The sequence below is a fragment of the Typopeltis vanoorti genome, chromosome 25 (assembly GCF_054136105.1).
Source record: "Typopeltis vanoorti isolate ZY-2024b chromosome 25, IOZ_Tvanoo_1.0, whole genome shotgun sequence".
In the NCBI taxonomy this organism is placed as follows: Eukaryota; Metazoa; Arthropoda; class Arachnida; order Uropygi; family Thelyphonidae; genus Typopeltis; species Typopeltis vanoorti.
Genome location: NC_143573.1, coordinates 64,850,756 through 64,869,711, shown reverse-complemented (window position 1 = coordinate 64,869,711; position 18,956 = coordinate 64,850,756). Strand labels below are relative to the sequence as shown.

Here is an 18,956-nt window from a genome sequence, read left to right as displayed (position 1 = left end):
CAAGGATGATTTGGAAATGCCTTTAGCTTGAGATGATAAGATGAATTTCAATGTCTGGTGAAAGACCACTGTCCTGCTTATTGGAGGCCTGGCATGGCCTGAACAAGTACTGTTTGGTTTCTATACAGGATTTCTAGATTATCTAATCCTCAGCTTGTCCTTGATACTAGTACAAAATGTTCTAATAGGCTAACATATTTTCATGGGCAGGCATTGCATTAAAAAAATAAATAAAACATTGATAAAGCATAGAGAGCTGCATATGGTTGACTACATGCAATTTGGTTGTTGTCTGGATTTTCAAGAGAACAAAGATATACTGCAGAGGGCCACTGGTTCTAATGTCTCTGGAATGTTGAGTATGAAGACAGATTAAGGTAATGCATTTGTAAAGCCTTGTGGATAGGAGGAGGATTTATATGACTGAGAACATAATAAGACAGTAAGTGAGTATTAACAGATTCTAGAAGAGATTATTCACAGAATGGGAGGAGACTGTTAGAGTATTAAGACCATCTCTGGAAAACTATAGAAGGGTGTGAGAAGGGGAGAGAGAAGCAGATTCTTTGCATGGAGAATGGTTGATAAGTGGACTGCATTTACTGTGGGCATATTGAGTGTGGAAACAATGAATGAATTTAGAACTTGATTTGATTAGATTTTGGTATGTGACAATGAGGATAATGAAGGCATTTTTTGATTCCATGGAGGTCTGATGATGATAATATGTTATAGAACTTATTAGTAAATTCTGCAACTTATTACAGAACTTATTATCTAATAGATGGCCTTGTTAGTTGAAGTTAGTGTATTCGCTCTCTAACTAACATGCTGCAGGTTTGAATCCTGCCATGGACACACGCTTGTGACTGTCCTCAGGTGGGAGATGAATTTTATTGCCTAGTATGAGATCCACTTATTAGAGGCCTGAAGTAGCTTGAAAAAATTCTAAGTGCAGTCTCTAGATCAAGATTTCTAGAATATATAAAAATAAAAACAAGTACAAAAAATATAAAATAAAAAAAAACAAAGAAAACAAGAAAAACCTTCAACCCACTAACATACTAAGGTTTACAAAACCTTTCATGGAATGAGAATCAGATAAAAAAAAGTGAGGTGATATAATACAAAATTCCCTAAGGAAACTATCAAAATTCTGTTGAGTGGCAGACATAAAATCACATTTATGTCATTGATTCTAAGTATATATTTAAATAAATGAATTTAATTAATGTAGAATGAATTTATAAAATGAGTATGAATGGATAACAGGAAATGTCTTCAGGTTCTCTACATAGGGTGTAGTAGCAAATAAAATACAATCACTTTTCTATTTGGAGATTATCGAAGTTTATAACCTAATCTTTTGTGAACATATTCTCTTACAAGTAACTGTATTTTTGCTGAAGTATCCCTTGACAAAGGCTTATCACATGACTGATATACAATATGATAGCATCTACTGATCCTATCAGTTAGTTTACAATGGTAGATATCAACTAATTCAACATTCCATAATAGATCACCACATATACATCTTAATACAAGAAAAAATTTAATTTCAGAGAAATCTTCTGGGATCCAAAAGCTAATATCATGAGAAAAAGAAGGCGGATATAAGCTTCTAGATATATATTTTTCCTGCATGACACTCGGTGAGCTTTCATAAACAAATTCTGCTAAATCTGACCATATAATTCTCCAGTCATTTATAAAATATTTTTTCATGGACAGTATGTCAGCATCCAAAGATAAACAATATAATGTTCTTTCATTCTTTCTCAAGTGGTAAAGTGTACCAATTTTTGTGACTCTATTATTTTTACCAAATGAATCTCTTGCATTTACTGTTTTAACTTTGACAACATCTGGAGCTAAATGAAAATTCTGAAAAATATCACAAACCACATGCAGTTTGATAAATTTATCACACACAGCATCACCAGATACCTTGTTGCATAACACTGCATTTGAAATAACTGTTTTGTTTTCAGCATATATCACAGGATTACAGCTATCTTCAGTTTTTCTATAACACTGTATGTTGCCAATTACTTGCAATAGCTCAGTTAAGGTGCATATTTGATTTGGAGTAACTTCACTTTCAAAGGCTGATGATGTAAACATATGTGATTGTAAATCAGTTCCTTTGTAATCTTTGACTGCAAAGTAAAGATCATTTTGATCACAACTAAATAACTGTGGGGAAAAATGTAAAACATTTTCTAATAGTTTCTGTTGGTCTTTTATATATATCAAAATCAGGTGCTGAACTGGGATATCTTCAGGTGAAATTGGACATTGATGGTAATTTCTCCCAACACCTAAGACGAAAGCTTTATTTAATAAGTCCTTTTCGACTAAATCAAATGTGCAGGCACTATAAGCAACATTTTTACAAAGAATTGATAAATCAGCAGATGATACTGCCTCATTACTACTTAAACACACATTTGTATCTGAACTAAAAATGGTGCTTTGAACTGGTATTAAACTTGAAGAACCAAACTGACTCTCTAAGGCATCTTCAATATAATTCAGGAGTTTTGAAATTGGATGATCACTATTTTTCCAAAGATTTCTGTAAAAATAATTAAATACGAAATATTATTTGTTTTAGAATTGTTTTTCACATCAAAATTTAATATTATTAACATAACTAAAAAAAAAAAAAAGATGAACTGAATTATATTAAATAAAGATAATGGTAATCAATTCTTGTAGTACTCTAACATAACATATAAATAATGAACAGTCATTTTTCTTAAATCACTCTGTGAAGAAGTCAAAATAAGTCACTAAATAAAAACAAAAGTGAACAAAATTTCCTCTTTTATTTAATTAAATTCAAATGATTCAGTCGATGAAAGAATATGTCTAGATAGGTTTGGGTATTGCTGGTTGACTACACAGTATAAACACCATAAGAAAAAGCAATAATTAATTTAATTATTAAACCTGCTAATATTTTGCTGCCAGTTTTCTAACTGGCAACATCAAAGCACAAATTAGATTAGATTTCTAACCAACATCATCTGAACACACAGCGCTCTTAATTAGATTATTGGAGAAACAATTCAAATTATTATTATTATTATTATTATTATTCAGGCATCCATGGAGTCAAAAGACACATCATGGGAGGTCCTTCCTAAGAAACACAAAGTCTATCAAGACTCATCAAAGGGAGGATTCCCCCTAAGAAACGCAAAGTTTATCATACCACTCCTTGAATTTATTGACCATTCTTGCTCTCACCACTCCATCAGGCAATGCATTCCATAGTTCAACCACCCTCCATGCAAAGCAACCACTCCTCGCCCTCTTGCTCACAGTTTCCTTTTGTAACTTCCAGGGATGCCCTCTTGTCATCACTCCTTCCCGCTGTTCAACCAAGTGAAAGAACTCCCCCATGTGTCAACCCTGTAACCACCTCTCAACAGTTTAAAAGTCTCAATCATATCATCTCTCCATCTTCTATCCACCAAACTCTGCAGTCCACATTCCCTCAGCCAATCCTCATAACTATCATTGTACAGTCCTGAAACCATCTTTGTAATCTGCCTTTGTACCCTTTCCACAGTTAATTTATCCCCTTCAAATCCTGGGGACCAAATCTGAGAACAACAGTCCAAGTGTGGTCTGATACAACAGAATGATAACTGTTTTATCTCTGCAGGTCAGTGTCCTTCTCATTATTGCAGCAATCCTCTGTGTTACCTTCACCACCTTTGCAATATGTCCCTAAATTTCAAGTTTCTATCAATCATCAACCCCAGATCTCTTGTCTCCCCTACTTCCCCAGTATAACTCCTCCAATTGAGTATGCAGTGTCCCATCGATGTTTCCCAAAACTCAAGACCTTACATTTTGCTGCATTAAACCGACACCCCATTCATTTGCCCATCTATCTAGCTTATTCAAATCCTCTTGCAGGGCTGCCGCATCTGCACTATTACTAATAATCCTTCCCAGCTTTGCATCATCTGCAAACAACTGAATATCCCCTTGCAATCCACTGACAATGTCATTGATATAAAGGTTAAACAATATACGTCCCAGTACTGAGTCCTGTGGGACTCAGTACTGGGACGTATATTGTTTAACCCTCTACTTCCTTGAAATTGCCCCACCATACACAACTCTCTGATACCTATCGGACAGCCAATCCTGAATCCAGTTGACCAATCTGACATCCAGACCCATGTGCTGCAACTTAAATATCTGCTTATCATGTGGCACCCTGTCAAATGCCTTCACTAAGTCTAAGAAAATGGCAGTATATGCTTTTCCCTCATCTAATGATCTTCTAACTTTATCATAAAAGGCTAGCATATTGCTAAAACAAGAGTGTCCCTTCACAAATCCATGTTGACTCTCACAGATAACATTACCCTCATCTGCCCAATGCTGTATACGGTCATTCACTACTTTCTCCGAGATCTTAATAACTACCGATGACACACAAACTGGCCTATAATTAGGCACTTCCAGCCTGCTACCGCCCTTATGCAATGGCACTATCTTACCTTCCTTCCATTCCATGGGCACCTTTCCTGCAGCCAGACTTTCATTGAAAAGCCAGGTCAAAGGCACTGTCAGTTCCCTAGCACATTCTCTCAAAACTCGTGGTGAAATACCATCCAGTCCCACAGCTTTACTGACATCCAGAGTACTCAGTATTTGAAACACACTCTCTTCCTGTACCTCTAAACCTCGAACCTGCCCTATCCCTCTAGCATTAAAACTGACTCCTCCAGGATGAAATACTCCAATAAAGTGTTCATTGAACAATTCTACTATGTCCTCTGCCCCAGTCACTCTATTCCCATTTTTATCCCACAATATCAATTCTTCCACAGTCATTTCTCCTCCTACTGGCCACATATCTAAAAAATTCCCTAGGATTTTCTTTGGATCTTATTGCTAATCTCCTCTCATATTCCAGTTTTGTCTTCCTTACCATACTAGTCACTCCTTTGGCGTGTCATATACTCTTCATGCATCTTCTCTTCACCTGTCTCCTTATATTTCTTCCATAGCCTCTTTTTCGCATGCAATTCATGTTTAATATTGTTTGTCATCCACTGTACTCCAAATTGTGTCCTCTTGTTCACTCGTGGTATACAGCTTATCATTGCTGCTAACAAATATTCTTTCATAATTTCCCACGCACTAATGATATCCCGGCCTTCCAATTCCTCCCTCCATGAAACTTCCCCAAGTTGACGTCTTAGACTATTATAATCACCTGCCTTATAATTCCACACACGTTCCCATCTCTTTGATACTCCTGTATGTCTATTCATTTTACAAGTCAAAACCATATGATCACTCTCTCCAACTGGTGGGAGAGATGTCATCTCAGTTATTATCAACTTTTCTGATGCTATAACCAAATCCAAAACTCTTGAACCTCTTGTTCCCTCTATTACATGTTGCCTAAGACATTTGTCCCTCAAGAATTCTAGAAATTCCATTCCCTTATTGCTACATGCATCTTCCTCTCCCCAGTTTATACTACTGTAGTTAAAATCTCCCATAACAATCTCCCAAAATTGTAACTGAAAAGGAAATAATATTCTCATGTTACCCTCTAGGGGCTGAATAATGAAAAAGTTAATTAGAATATGTGGTCTTAGAATGACTGTCTTCTAGATCTGTGGCAAATTAATGCAGACATACTTGATGAGTGAGGTTAGGGGGAGTGCTCCATAGCTAATGCCGATTCTAAAAATCATCTCACAGAACTATAGCAACTTCAATGCAGCATAGTTGTCTTATTCCATTTAATCCAGTGTGTGAAGGAATATGCAGAGGCTAGTCTGCAAGTGTTGACTTGCCATATAGATGACTGGGTGTAGTTTCATGTATTTCAAAATAGATGTTAACAGACCTACCAATCTGTCCAAAGTAGTCTAAGCTGTGTGTAAAGGAGCTTTATATACTCCATGATGTGCAAGAGGATGAATCTGTGTGGTTGAAAGTAGGCATGGAGATTATATTTGCAGAGAACTTTAGCTAACTTTTCTGATGTACCGTGATGGATATAAAGGAGAGGAAAAGTTCTACTGTGATCATGTGTTCTGGTTGCAAGAGGGATGGCATACATTATTTTGTCTATTTTATAGAGGTCATAACCATTGACTGAAAAATGTACTTGAGTTCAAATTTAAGTGATATGTCATTAAAAAATAAATAAATATAAAATCCTGGCTCTGTGTGTACGTGGAGGTTACCACACTTTCAGGATGGATGGTAGTATGATTGCTTATGTAAATAACTTTATTTGATATGCATCGTTAATGTGTTTAAGAAAAGGAGACAGTAGTTAGGATCTTTTTCTATAGCGAAGTGTATTTTTGAATGAAAGCTGTTATACATGTAAATTATACATAATATTAGTTCTAAAAAACTCAAAACAACAACAAAAAAAAATTATTATAAGTGAAGCTGATAAGGATAATACACTTTCATTATGGATTAAATGGATTATAATAGAAAAATGAACAATCTTCTTAAAGACTCCTCTATATATACTAGTGTTATGTTACTTTCTCTATATTTTACTGATTTATATCTTCCTATTCTATCTTTCAATTTACTTTGCTAATTTACTTCTTCAGATATCGGGCCTAATATACTTACATCTAGGATTGTTTCCTCTTTGGATACTGGCAAATTTATATCATGCTACACCAGCCAGAATCCTATAGCAGAAAAGATCCTTGCTCAGGGGATCTTTTCTGCTATAGGATTCTGGGCCGTACAGATTCAGACTGCAGTCGTGACCTAAATCTATAATTATATACACACTCTAATTCCTTCCCGCCAAAATAGGTTCTATTTTTATAAGTGGTAAATCGGAATCGTAGTCAGGCATCACTCAGGCTTAGGTAAATAAAACATGTTTATTGGAATATCAAATCAAAATACACTAAAGAAATTCATACATTCAATTATTGTCTCAATGCTAAATAAGGAAGCTTAAGTTAAGAGATTAACATACTCTAAATTAAATCAAAGGTTATAAAGCGTGTAAAACACAGTAACTGGAAAATGGGATAGATTGCAAATGGCATGTTAAGCTAAAATTCCCTTATGCAAGCTATTCATAAGATGACATGACAAACATTCTAATGTTATTCAGTTGCTATAAATCTACAATCCTAATCTCATTATGTTAATTCAATCACATACAACACAAAAGACTTCTTCCAAAAGAAGGCTAACTATTTAACTAGAGTCTGTCCATAAAGTTCTTTAGAAAAATGTTCATAATTTATATTCACAAATAATTTTCTCTCTTCTAAGGAATTCTAAACACATAATAGAGTAATTCTACTTTACCAGACTTTTTCCCGATGTCTTTCAGCACCATGTGTACGTCTGATTACCTCTTGCTTATTGGCTGTCCTTACGCCAGCATGGGGCTACGCTATCTTCATAATTACTGCCGATCACGGACTCAATTTTTGTGTCTCAGGAAACATTTCTATTCCTTTCGATGGGACTTCTCTGCACGGGCTCGATTCTGCTAAGCTGGAAATTTTACCTTCAGCTCTGCGTGGAATCCTACAGCATTCTCAGGAAAACTCGCCGTCTGACATCATAGCACTGATGCTTCATCCTCCTTACTCGAACCACCAGCTAACTTCCGAACCAGGAACCAGGAAAACAAATAGACAAGAGAGGCCAATACGGCACTCACTCCCTTATATTCTTCGTTCGAGCGCCCCCTTTTTCGGAGTCCCCTTTTGCACATGACCTATATCTTTTCTCGCCTTAGGTTCATCCCTTGCCCTTCCCTTTGCTGTTATGCTCTTGTATTCACAGAATTCGCGTCAACGTATGTTCCGCGTAAGCTACTGCCGCCGGCGTTACGTTGGACACCTGTAGTTGTATACCTTCTATGAATTGTTAATTAATATCTATCTGGTGACTCACAGTCATTCTATACAGCTAAAGTGAGGCTTAAATAATATTAACAAATTCCTCTTTTAAGACATTCTCTAATTTGATCTTAATAAGATCACAATAGATTAAATACATGGTACATAAAATTAATGCAATTTTATACATATGTGAAGAAGTTTCACTTTAATTTCAGCTGATGTGCAGGTATTTCTCTTTGTCTGTGTAGTTTAGTATGTTAGACTCTGAATGAATAATTTCTTTGCAAGATTCCTTCATTCAGGATCTAACACTAGATTACAGATTAGGATTCTAGAAATCTCAAAAGAAAAAAAAGCACATAGGTTATTTTAAAAAAGTATTTCTTGGTGTTTGAGCCTTATTAAGCCACATTTTTTCTCAATCATTTTTGATTTATTCAGATTCACCATTTATTCAGCTTATTTTTCACAGTAAGGAAAAATATACAAACAGCTAGATAAGAATGCAATATATCCCTCCCTCCACTAATCAATTTCTATATAGAATTTATGGAAAACCAAGCACTCAAGATATACATTTTTTAGTATATTTAAATAACTGACATCCAAAAATACACTTCACTATAGAAAATTAAACTGTTTCCACTTCCTAGGCACATTAGTGAACAACTATCAAATGGTTCATTATCCTTTTCTCTTTACAGAAAACCACTTATATAAGCAAAGACACTACCACCATCATTCTCAGAACACTCACACACAAAATCAAGTATTACACATTAGAGTAATTATACACAGTCTCTGATTGGCTACGAGTGGAGATTGAACTGTCCACTCAGTCTTTTTACTAAGTTTTTTTTACTCAGTCTTTTTTAACTGAGGTTAAAAAAGGCCTCACCCTATAAGGGAATAAAAGGAGTTAGCTAATTTATTTTATTTTTACAAAGTCAAGGTTATTTGTTTGGATGATGAAGCCCTTGAAATGGAACTCAAGATATTTGAAACAGTCTAGAAAAGATGTTATTTTCCAGGACTAAGTACCTTCACAACACTTTTTTTTTTAACCAATGGCTAAAAAGCTCGTATAAAACAGATAAAATACTGAATGCCCCAATCTATTCATCCTGCATCTAACACAAGATCATATGCAGGGTGGATTTGAAAAGATAGCTTACATTCTCTACAAATATAATTAATCTCCATGCCCTTTTAAACCACATATTGAGCTGGCTATCTTCATTCATTCTTCTAAAGACCAACTTCATCCTCTTGTACACCTAGGAGTGTATAAAGTTCCTCACGCTTGCAGCTTAACCTGCTTAAGACAGACTGATATATTTATTAACATTCACTTCTTTGAAAAATACAACATCCACATTGTGATCATCTGTATGCTAGTCATGACAGATGGACAATGGTCTGGATATTCCATCATATAGGATTAAATAGAAGAGGACTGCTGTGCTGCACAGAAGACACTATAAGTTTTAGAGACTGTTAATATGCTTTCTTCTTTTCTAGGACTGTCTCTTTAATTTCTTGCATCCTCCATGGAGTTCTGATGTCTTTATTCTTACAGACAACTTCACCTTATGCCTCCTTAGCTAAACTGATGAATCTATTCCTCAGAGATTACTGCTGAAGATCCAAAGTTTGGTTCTTGTTTTTTAATTTTTTTTTCCCCCTTCAATAATATTTGCACAATTGAGTATACAGTTCACCTATACAAGCTGCCTAATTGTAATATTTTTTAAAAACTTTCTGACATATTTTCTTTTCAGTATGATATTCATATTTATCCTGCTTAAAACTAAGTGCTGATCACTCAATTTCAAGCCTCTTGAACTGGTGCAAAGATATCCATGTCAATGTTAATATCATCAATGACTTTTCTTTTTTTCTTATGCCTTCTCTCCATGTGAAACTGTGACATATACATGTTGAAACATGGTGTTAGTGATAACTAGTGCATGTCCCAAACAGAATCGCTTATACTATTATCCACTTTGCTTTTTTCTCCAAATCTTCCTAAACTATCTATCTCTACATGCTTTGGGACTGATTTATTTCTATCCTGCTGTTCCATTTTTTTTTTATATCAGCTGCCATTACTAATGACTTGAAAAATTCCTCCAGTTATTTCACATTTTAGAATTTGTCCACAGTATTTGAAATTGCCTGCCAATCAAGAAGTTTATCTGTATGTTTGGTGCTGAATGCTATGGCTGCTCCTTCCTTTCCCTGATCACTATTGTCTGAATATAACATCTTATATTTATTTTAAACTCTCAGTAACACCATTTATGTCCACATGGCACTTCTTTATTCACTGTGGAGAATTTATGAATATAAAAACACACATTAGAGTAAGTACTTTATTTACAATTAAAAAAAAAATACTCAACTTATATTAATATATAAGTTGAGTATTTTTTTTTACAAAAAGTATTCCTGATGATTACTTATTAAAGTAATCATCAGGAATACTTTTTGTTTCCATAAATTCCACACAATGAATGCTAACCACCATGTAACCATGAGAGAAAGAATGGACCTTCTTTAGTTTTTCTGCCAATTCAACTTCTTTTCCACTCTGATGCTTCTCATGTAGATGGATCTACTGAATCATCAATCCAATTCATGGATTGATGATTTCAGTAAATCTTTTACTGAAATCATTTTACTGGATAATGATGCCAAGAATCATCTGAGTGCAAAAGAGGTGGAAGCAGGAATTAACAAAAGTTATGGACAATAGATTTGGCAAGGGATCAGAAAGAAAGAAAGAATAACTGCCATTTAAGAAAGCATTCAAATTTTGCATTCATATCCAAATCAGTTCTGGATGTGTTGTAATTCTCTTGCCACTACTTTAAGTTTTTTATAGGCATAAAAGAAAGAAATTATGATTTCTTTCTTTTATGCCTTTCAATTATGATATGCTTAATCCATTTCTTGAATAACCTTAGCACATCCTTGAAAAGTAAGGTTTAGTTAAATGAGAGATGAGAATTTAAATTGGAATGGAGAATGAATGTTTTCATATCCATAAAAATTACTTCAGTTACACATTCAGTGCAATATTTGGGGGAAAAAAAGAATGGAAACAAACTAACCAACCAAAGAGAAGCAAAGAATCACAGCGATCTTCTCATCTAGCATTCTAATGAGAGTCAATGTGAGATTAAGAATAGCTATGTGATATCTGTGAGAGAATAAATCAACAATAGGTTGCAATATGGACCTGCAAAATCTATAGTATTATATTTATAACCAACTGGTGAGAAATAAAATAAATATGTCTGAAGAATAGTAAGAATTATCTGGTATTCTGGTAGGTATGCAAATAATTTATGTGAGCTTACTGAAAAATGCCTCAGAATCTCTGCCTACTGGATCAGTGCAGTTTGAAAGGGTAAGCCAGCTGGAGTTGTGAAGAATAAAATCTCCAAGGACTTTTCTAATATGAAAGATGGAAAAAAAAAATCAGAGTTTAAAGAGGAAAAATTTTTAAGTTCATAATGCTTAGTGACAATAACCAAAGAAGATTAAAAAAGAGGATTACTATTCATGTTAAAACGTTATTTTCTTGACCACGAAAACTATGGAAATGACTTCTATTGGGATTTATTGATCAAGTATTTTTTTTAGAACAACTACGTTATACCAACTAGTTTCACCAACTGAGGCTGTTGGCATCTTCAGGGTACGTAACTGATATAAGGCACTTAAAGCTAAAAACTGTTACAAACTATAAAAATCAACTGATTCCAATTATATTTGACAAAACAGAATGCATACAATACATGCATAGTGTGTGTATGATTTCACTTGTTATTTAGGAATGTTCTATAATTGGCACTATAATTCAGTTCTTGTAGGTTTAAAGATTTAATAAGAATCTTCCAGATCTCGAGCAAGATTAATCCTTGGTTCCTGTTAAGGTTTTGTACAGAATGGGCAACTGTTGTGGCTTCTTTAATAATTCGGGAGCAAAAATCCTCCTCTATGTAAGGAATGAAAGGATAAACCCGATTTTTCTCCTCTATTGTTATTAATGTCTCCAATGTGCTCCCGTTGTCTAATCTCAAGGCTTCTTGAAGTCTGGCCGATGTAATTTAACCCACACGAGCAGGGTATGTTGTAAACTCCAACATATTTGAAGAAAGGATGGCCATCTTTTGGAGATCTTAAGAGTTGTCTAATCGTTTCTGTAGGTTTAAAAGTCACTCATCCCACCACATTTCACAGAAACTTAGCATTGTACACATGCTAAAAAAAGTGAGCTTCCTGCATTACAACAGATCAACAAGATCTCCAGGATGAATTATCTCTGATATCTAACAATCTCAGCATGAATGGCTATCCTCAGAGACTCGTCCACAAGATACTTTCTCTTACCCCCCACAAAGACAACGGGACGATACACAGTATATTTCTACAATCGTCATTCCATACATGGGGACAGTTTCTAATAAGGTTGCAAGACTCCTCGAACCCCATACAATAACAGTGACTTTTAAACCTACAGAAACAATTAGACAACTCTTAAGATCTCCAAAAGATGGCCATCCTTTCTTCAAATATGCTGGAGTTTACAACATACCCTGCTCGTGTGGTTTAAATTACATCATCCAGACTTCAAGAAGCCTTGAGATTAGACAACGGGAGCACATTGGAGACATTAATAACAATAGAGAAGAAAAATCGGGTTTATCCTTTCATTTCTCAAGAACTAACCATATCATAGAGTGAGATAAAAGCACCATTCCTTACATAGAGGAGGATTTTTGCTCCCGAATTATTAAAGAATCCACAACAGTTGCCCATTCTGTACAAAATCTTAACAGGAACCAAGGATTAATCTTGCTCGAGATCTGGAAGATCCTTATTAGATCTCTAAACATACAAGAATTGAATTATAGTGCCAATTATAGAACGTTCCTAAATAACAATGAGTGAAATCATACACAAGCTATGCATGTATTGTATGCATTCTGTTTTGTCAAATATAATTGGAATCGGTTGATTTATAGTCTAACAGTTTTTAGCTTTAAGTACCTTATATCAGTTATGTACCCTGAAGATGCCAACAGTCTCAGTTGATGAAACTAGTTGGTATAACATAGTAGTTCTAAAAAATACTTCATCAATAAATCCCAATAGAAGTCATTTCCATAGAGGATATGCTATGTTGAACTCTCTCTCTCTCTCTTAGACTATAAGAGACATGAGCAGTGACTGAAGAATCTGAACTGAGTTGCCATTAGGAAAAATAGGTGCACAATAGCAAACTGAAGATGGAAATAGGCATCATGCAGATTGGAAATAAGACCATGTATATTTATGAAGCTGATCTGGAAAGTTTTTTGGAATTTTGTATTTTTCCTCATGTTTAATGTACAGGTAGATCTCAATTAGTGTGGATAATGAATCCCATAAAGGTCACATTATTCAAACTCACATTATTTGAATTTATATGCAAAATATGGTAACTGATTTTGGCTTGATGAAAATAGGCAATGAAAAATTTTAAGCATAAGTTTTCATATGTTTATTAATGAAATATTACAATAAAGGATAAAAAGGATATACTCACAATTTAAATTTGTTAACAAAGTCACAGAGTAGTTATAGAGAGAAATTAAAAACAAAAAAAATTCTAAATATCATTCCTGAAAGTAAGCTTACACTGATAAAAATATCTTTATTGTCTTTCAAAATATTTTAGCAGTGTAGATGGAAGTTTTTTCTTTCTTAGAAATGACGGGAAATCATCCTTTTCCAGAATAAACCAGTTTCATCCATGTTAAATATTTGTTAATCAGTGTATCCACCATCTTCAATTATTTTTTTTTAAAACATCAGGATATTTAGATGTTGATACTCATTTGCACTGGCTGCCTTATTGGTAATTTTAACATCATGAAGCTGAACTCAATTTCTAAATTGATCAAACCAATCAAATACTTGCATTAAATGTTTCTCCTACGTAATTATTTTTTTCTTTTATTCTCTTAAACAAATTTAAAGCTTTTGTCTGCTGTTCAGCTAAGGGGAATGCATTTTTGATTGCAAACCTCAATCCATTCAGATTAAAAGATGCTCTATTTCTAAATCATTGTAACACTTCTACTCCTTGTAGATGTCTGCAAAAAAGCTGATGCAACTTTACCTCTTTCTTTAATTTCCATTGCATGTTTTAAAACATTTTGTACTACAGTTTAAGGCATTCCAACCTTTCATCTTATTTTAGAGTTGCTATAACAATATTCATGCCATTCACGATTCCCATCAAATTTTTGCTCTCTAATCCAATAATGAGTCTTTTTTTTTTATTTTTCACTCATAAGGTTTTATCTGAAGGAATCTTCCTTTTGTCCATTTTGTTAAGGGTGCTTCTTAAAATGATTAAAACAAATCACAAAAATGAACGTTATTATGGCAGGCACACATGCACACATGAAGATAAACAAATACAGACTGAAGTAGCAGCATCTAAAACCCTAACAGTAACCCAGTAATCTCACCTGCACTTGTGCCAGCCTTACATTAATTGAATTTTGGTTCGCATTAAATGTGCTCTGGTATCATTGTACAATTTGCACTAAATCAAATATCACGTTATTCAAACTCACATTAATCACAACTTAGCTGTATTTATCTTTTTTCATGTTTTTTTAAGAGAATTTGAAAACAGAAGAAACACGAAATATGTATTACAGTATTCTTTAGTAGTTTTAGTTACTGATGGCTCAAAGCAGCTAAAACTCATTATATATAAGAACATGAGTTTTGGCTCTCACATACTACTATTTGATAGCTGATGTGGATGCCACCATTAGGTTCAGACCATTATACTACCTAAGGGCAGTTTGATGAATTACCACTTTAAATTGGCATTTGGGATGTCAATTTCTTATCTCTTATCCACTCCACTAAAGTCCAGCCATGTCCCCTAAACCTACCTAGAGTATACCAGGTCCCTTACAGCTGTAAACTGTCCTACTTTGGCCAAACAGGCAGGACAGCAAATGTCAGGATATCGAAATACAAAGACTACATCCGGTTTCACCAATACACCACTCTGGGCTTGCGGACCATGCTCTCGATACTCGCCACAGAATACATTGGAAGAAAGCCATGTTATTACACCACAGCAAATTTAAATACAAAAGATTGTTCATGGAATCAGCCTCAGCTCTAAAAAACTTTCCAAACCTCAACAAATTTGGGTGCATGAGACTGCCCCAAATTTGGGAAGCTTGCATCTTGAGAACTTCAGCCTCAACAGCCAAGACAACCCAACATAGCCCGCTAGGGGGCATCTTTAGGAACAGCGTTAGTTTTCTCTCCTCTGCCTCATTTGATTTTTGTAGTGCCTGCGTGCACGTGTCATAGTTGTATGTTCCCACGAAGATGGCGATGTGACATTGCAATTAAAGTTTCTTTTAATTAACATTCCAGTATATGTTGTGAATTCCTGAAATAATTTAATAGTCATGTGTTACCAACATATAAGCCTATCTACAAGAATTACTATTTTTGCATATTGAAAAAGAACACATGAATTTTGCACTGATTTCAACCTATGTATCTTGTATCTTATAAGGTCTAGATTTCACTGACCATACCTTTCAAAAAAAGAAAGAGATCTGCTCAGCTCTCAGAAAGGAAAGGTTGAAACTGCATTCAACCTCAGTTTCAACCTTTCCAAAATATATCCAAAATGGAGAATGCTGTGCATTATGGGATACTGAATGCAACTGATATAAAATCAACAGCAACTATATAAAAATAGCCTATTCATGAAGATGTTTCATGTCCAAACTTTGCTTATTACGTTTGATAAAGAATTAAACAATTTGATGTTGAGTACAATTACTTAGAATACAGGGAAATGTAAAAAAACAGATGTTATACAATATATAAAGAACATAAAAGACAGTTTTTATAATGAAATTCATGAGTGTGAATTTGTGTTCCAAAGTGATGTTCCAGGAATCAAACATCCAAACTGTCTCTTATTGCAAGCTCATTTCCTGGGCTTGTGGATATTAGATAAATTACTGTATAATTACATATTCTCTACTACTATAATACACTGGTGTCCAACTGCAAATTCAGATGAATCAGCTTGTGCCAACTTGCATAACTGACGATTCTGAGTAGAAAACAGGTACACGTTCAAATTTTCGAATCGCATGCAAGGGGGGGGGGTCCATGTGGTAACACTCAACAGGATAAAAGGCTGTGCTAAGTGAATTATGTTTGAAAGAAAAGCTCTTTTCGTGAAGGAATAAAGTTGCAAACTTGGATGTTTGCAACTTGGATGTTTGGATGTTTAAGGGTCAAAGCTGTATAACTGAGAGGAGACCTCCACATAGCCTTTAAAGGAATGCGGAGAACCGACCAGGGCTTCTGACCTAATGTCCAATCCTCACCTTCTCGTGGTGCACCCTGTTGGGTATCTACTTTGATACTGAACGAACGAGGATGGGCTGGCAATTTGGGATTTAGCCGACCAAATTGTATTCTTATTGGTTAAACCAAAATAAAAAATGATGGTACAACATGACAAAATTTCATGCTGGCTGGGGCGTCGCCTGGTTAAACAAGGCCCCCGTTGTTTTCGCCAGGGAACCAGGGCGAACAGCGAAAAGTCAGCTACTGGAACAAATCTAAAAACAAACCCCAACTCAACATCACCAGAGTTAAAGATCGGTACTATCAATGTAAGAAGCCTGAATGGCAAAGAAATGGAGCTAGCTGAGGAATTAGATAAGTACCAGATCGACATAATAGGGGTGACTGAAACAAAAAAGACCAAAACTGGTGAGATCTTTCTGAGCAATAAATACAAAATGTTATATTCAGGCAATAACAATCAAGGAAAAGAAGGAGTAGCCATAGTATTCAACACAAAATACGAGGCTAATCTTCTTGAATGGCAGTCAGTCTCAAGTAGAGTAATGTGGGCAAATATGAGAATGGGGAACTGGACAATGAGACTTATTTGTGCCTATGGTCCCACAGAAGGTTCTACTAAGGTAGAAGTGGAGGAATTTTTTGAGGCTTTAGAAAAAGCAACTGACACAATGAAAAAGGAAAAGTTGGTCCTTGTTGGGGATCTAAATAGTAGAGTAGGAAATGATTGTGAGACATACAAAAATATTTTGGGAAAATTTGGAGAAAAGAGCAAAGCTAATAATAATGGCAAATATCTGTTGGATTTCTGCTCAGGACATGGACTGGTTATTACTAACACCATGTTCCAACATAAAAATGTGCACAAATTCACATGGAGAGAAGAGGCTAGGAATAAGAAAATTCTCATTGACTATGTTATTGTTGATAGTGATGTTTTCTCCCTGGTGCAGGACACCAGAGTGTACAGAGGATTTGAAATTGGAAGTGATCACTATTTAGTCTTGAGCAGGATAAAATTGAATTTCATATTGAAAAGAATAACATGTAAGAAAGTTTTAAAGCGAATAAAAGTTGAGCAGCTCTCAGATGTAAACTGTAGACTAAAATACAGAAATATTATTGAAAAGAAAATGAAAGAGTTTGAGAACAGGAATCAAACCTTGGAGATTCAGTGGCAAACTCTGAAGGAAACATTGATTGATTCTGCCAGAGAGGCATGTGGTGAGGTTGTGTGCAAAGATAAAAAAATCAGAACTCCCTGGTGGACACAGGAAGTTAAAGAGGCAGTGAAGGAAAAGAAGAAAGCATATCAAAAGTTCCTGGCAAATAAGTCAGCTTTTACTCTTACAGAATACAGAGACAAATGTAAGAAAGCTAAACAGTGTGTAAAACTAGCTAAACAAAAGTCATGGGAGGACTTTGGCAAGAATATAGAAAATAAATATCAAGAAGGTGGCAAAATATTCTGGAGGTTGTTGAAGAAGCTTAGGAATGGAGGAAAGAGTGCTGTAAAAGGAATTAGAGATGATAAAGGTGAAATGAAAACAGGAGAAAAAGATATCCTTGAAGTATGGAGTAATTACTTTGAAAAACTGCTAAATGAAACAAGCAGTGATGACAGCACAGTGATAAAAAACACTGACCAGGCATGCAGTCAGGAATACATATCCATACTTGAAGTAGAAAAAGCCATCAAAGGCTTGAAATGTGGAAAGGCAGCAGGAGTAGATGATATTCGACCAGAAATGCTGAAGTCTGGTGGTATAAGAGTCTTACAGTGGCTGCACTGCATAGTTCAGAAAGCCTGGACAGAGGGACGAATTCCCGATGATTGGAGTAGAGCTCTCATAGTACCCATATATAAAAAGGGAAATAAAACTGAATGTGAGAATTACAGAGGTATTTCCCTACTGAGTGTTCCTGGCAAGATCTATGCAAGTATACTTGAGAAACGGTTGAGAAGAATTGTGGAAGAAAAGCTTGGTGAAGAACAAGCTGGATTCAGGCCAAATAGAGGCTGTCAGGATCAGATCTTCACTTTACGACAAGTAGTCGAGAAAGCATGGGAATATAACAAAGATCTGTATTTAAGTTTTGTCGATTTGGAAAAGGCATATGACAAGGTGCCAAGAGAGAAGCTATTCAATACGCTGCAGTTATATGGTGTCGATGGGGCATTATATCAAGCAATACTTAGTCTTTATTTGAGTTGTGAGTCAGCAGTTAGAATTGAAGGAAGTACAGGAAGATGGTTTAATGTTAAATCTGGTGTGAGACAAGGATGTACATTATCCCCTCTGTTATTCATTATCTATATGGATCACATTATGAAGGAATGTGGTATTAAACCTGATATCAAAATTGGAGATGTTAATGTCAGCTCTTTGCTTTATGCGGATGATGTTATACTTCTAAATAAATCCGCTACAAATCTGCAAGATTCTCTGACTAAATTGAATAGCTGTTGTAATAGATATGGTATGAAGGTCAGCAATAAAAAGACAAAGACAATGAAAATAGGCAGAATCATTGAAAATGTCAACTGTGTTGTGAATGGAGAACCCGTGGAACAAGTAAAACATTTCAGCTACTTAGGCACAATTTTTACTGAAGATGGTAAACTAAATATAG

At 35.0% G+C, this 18,956-nt stretch overlaps 1 protein-coding gene across 1 annotated transcript in view; it reads right to left on the bottom strand.

The window, feature by feature from the left end:
• Positions 1–1,341: 1,341 nt before the first annotated feature.
• Positions 1,342–18,956, bottom strand: part of LOC150092811 (ferredoxin-fold anticodon-binding domain-containing protein 1 homolog) — a 62,248-nt gene continuing 44,633 nt past the window's right edge. The window contains exon 6 of the mRNA XM_090414286.1: positions 1,342–2,581. Within this exon, the coding sequence (XP_090270412.1) occupies positions 1,342–2,581 (1,240 nt within the window). The remainder of the gene's footprint in view (positions 2,582–18,956) is intronic.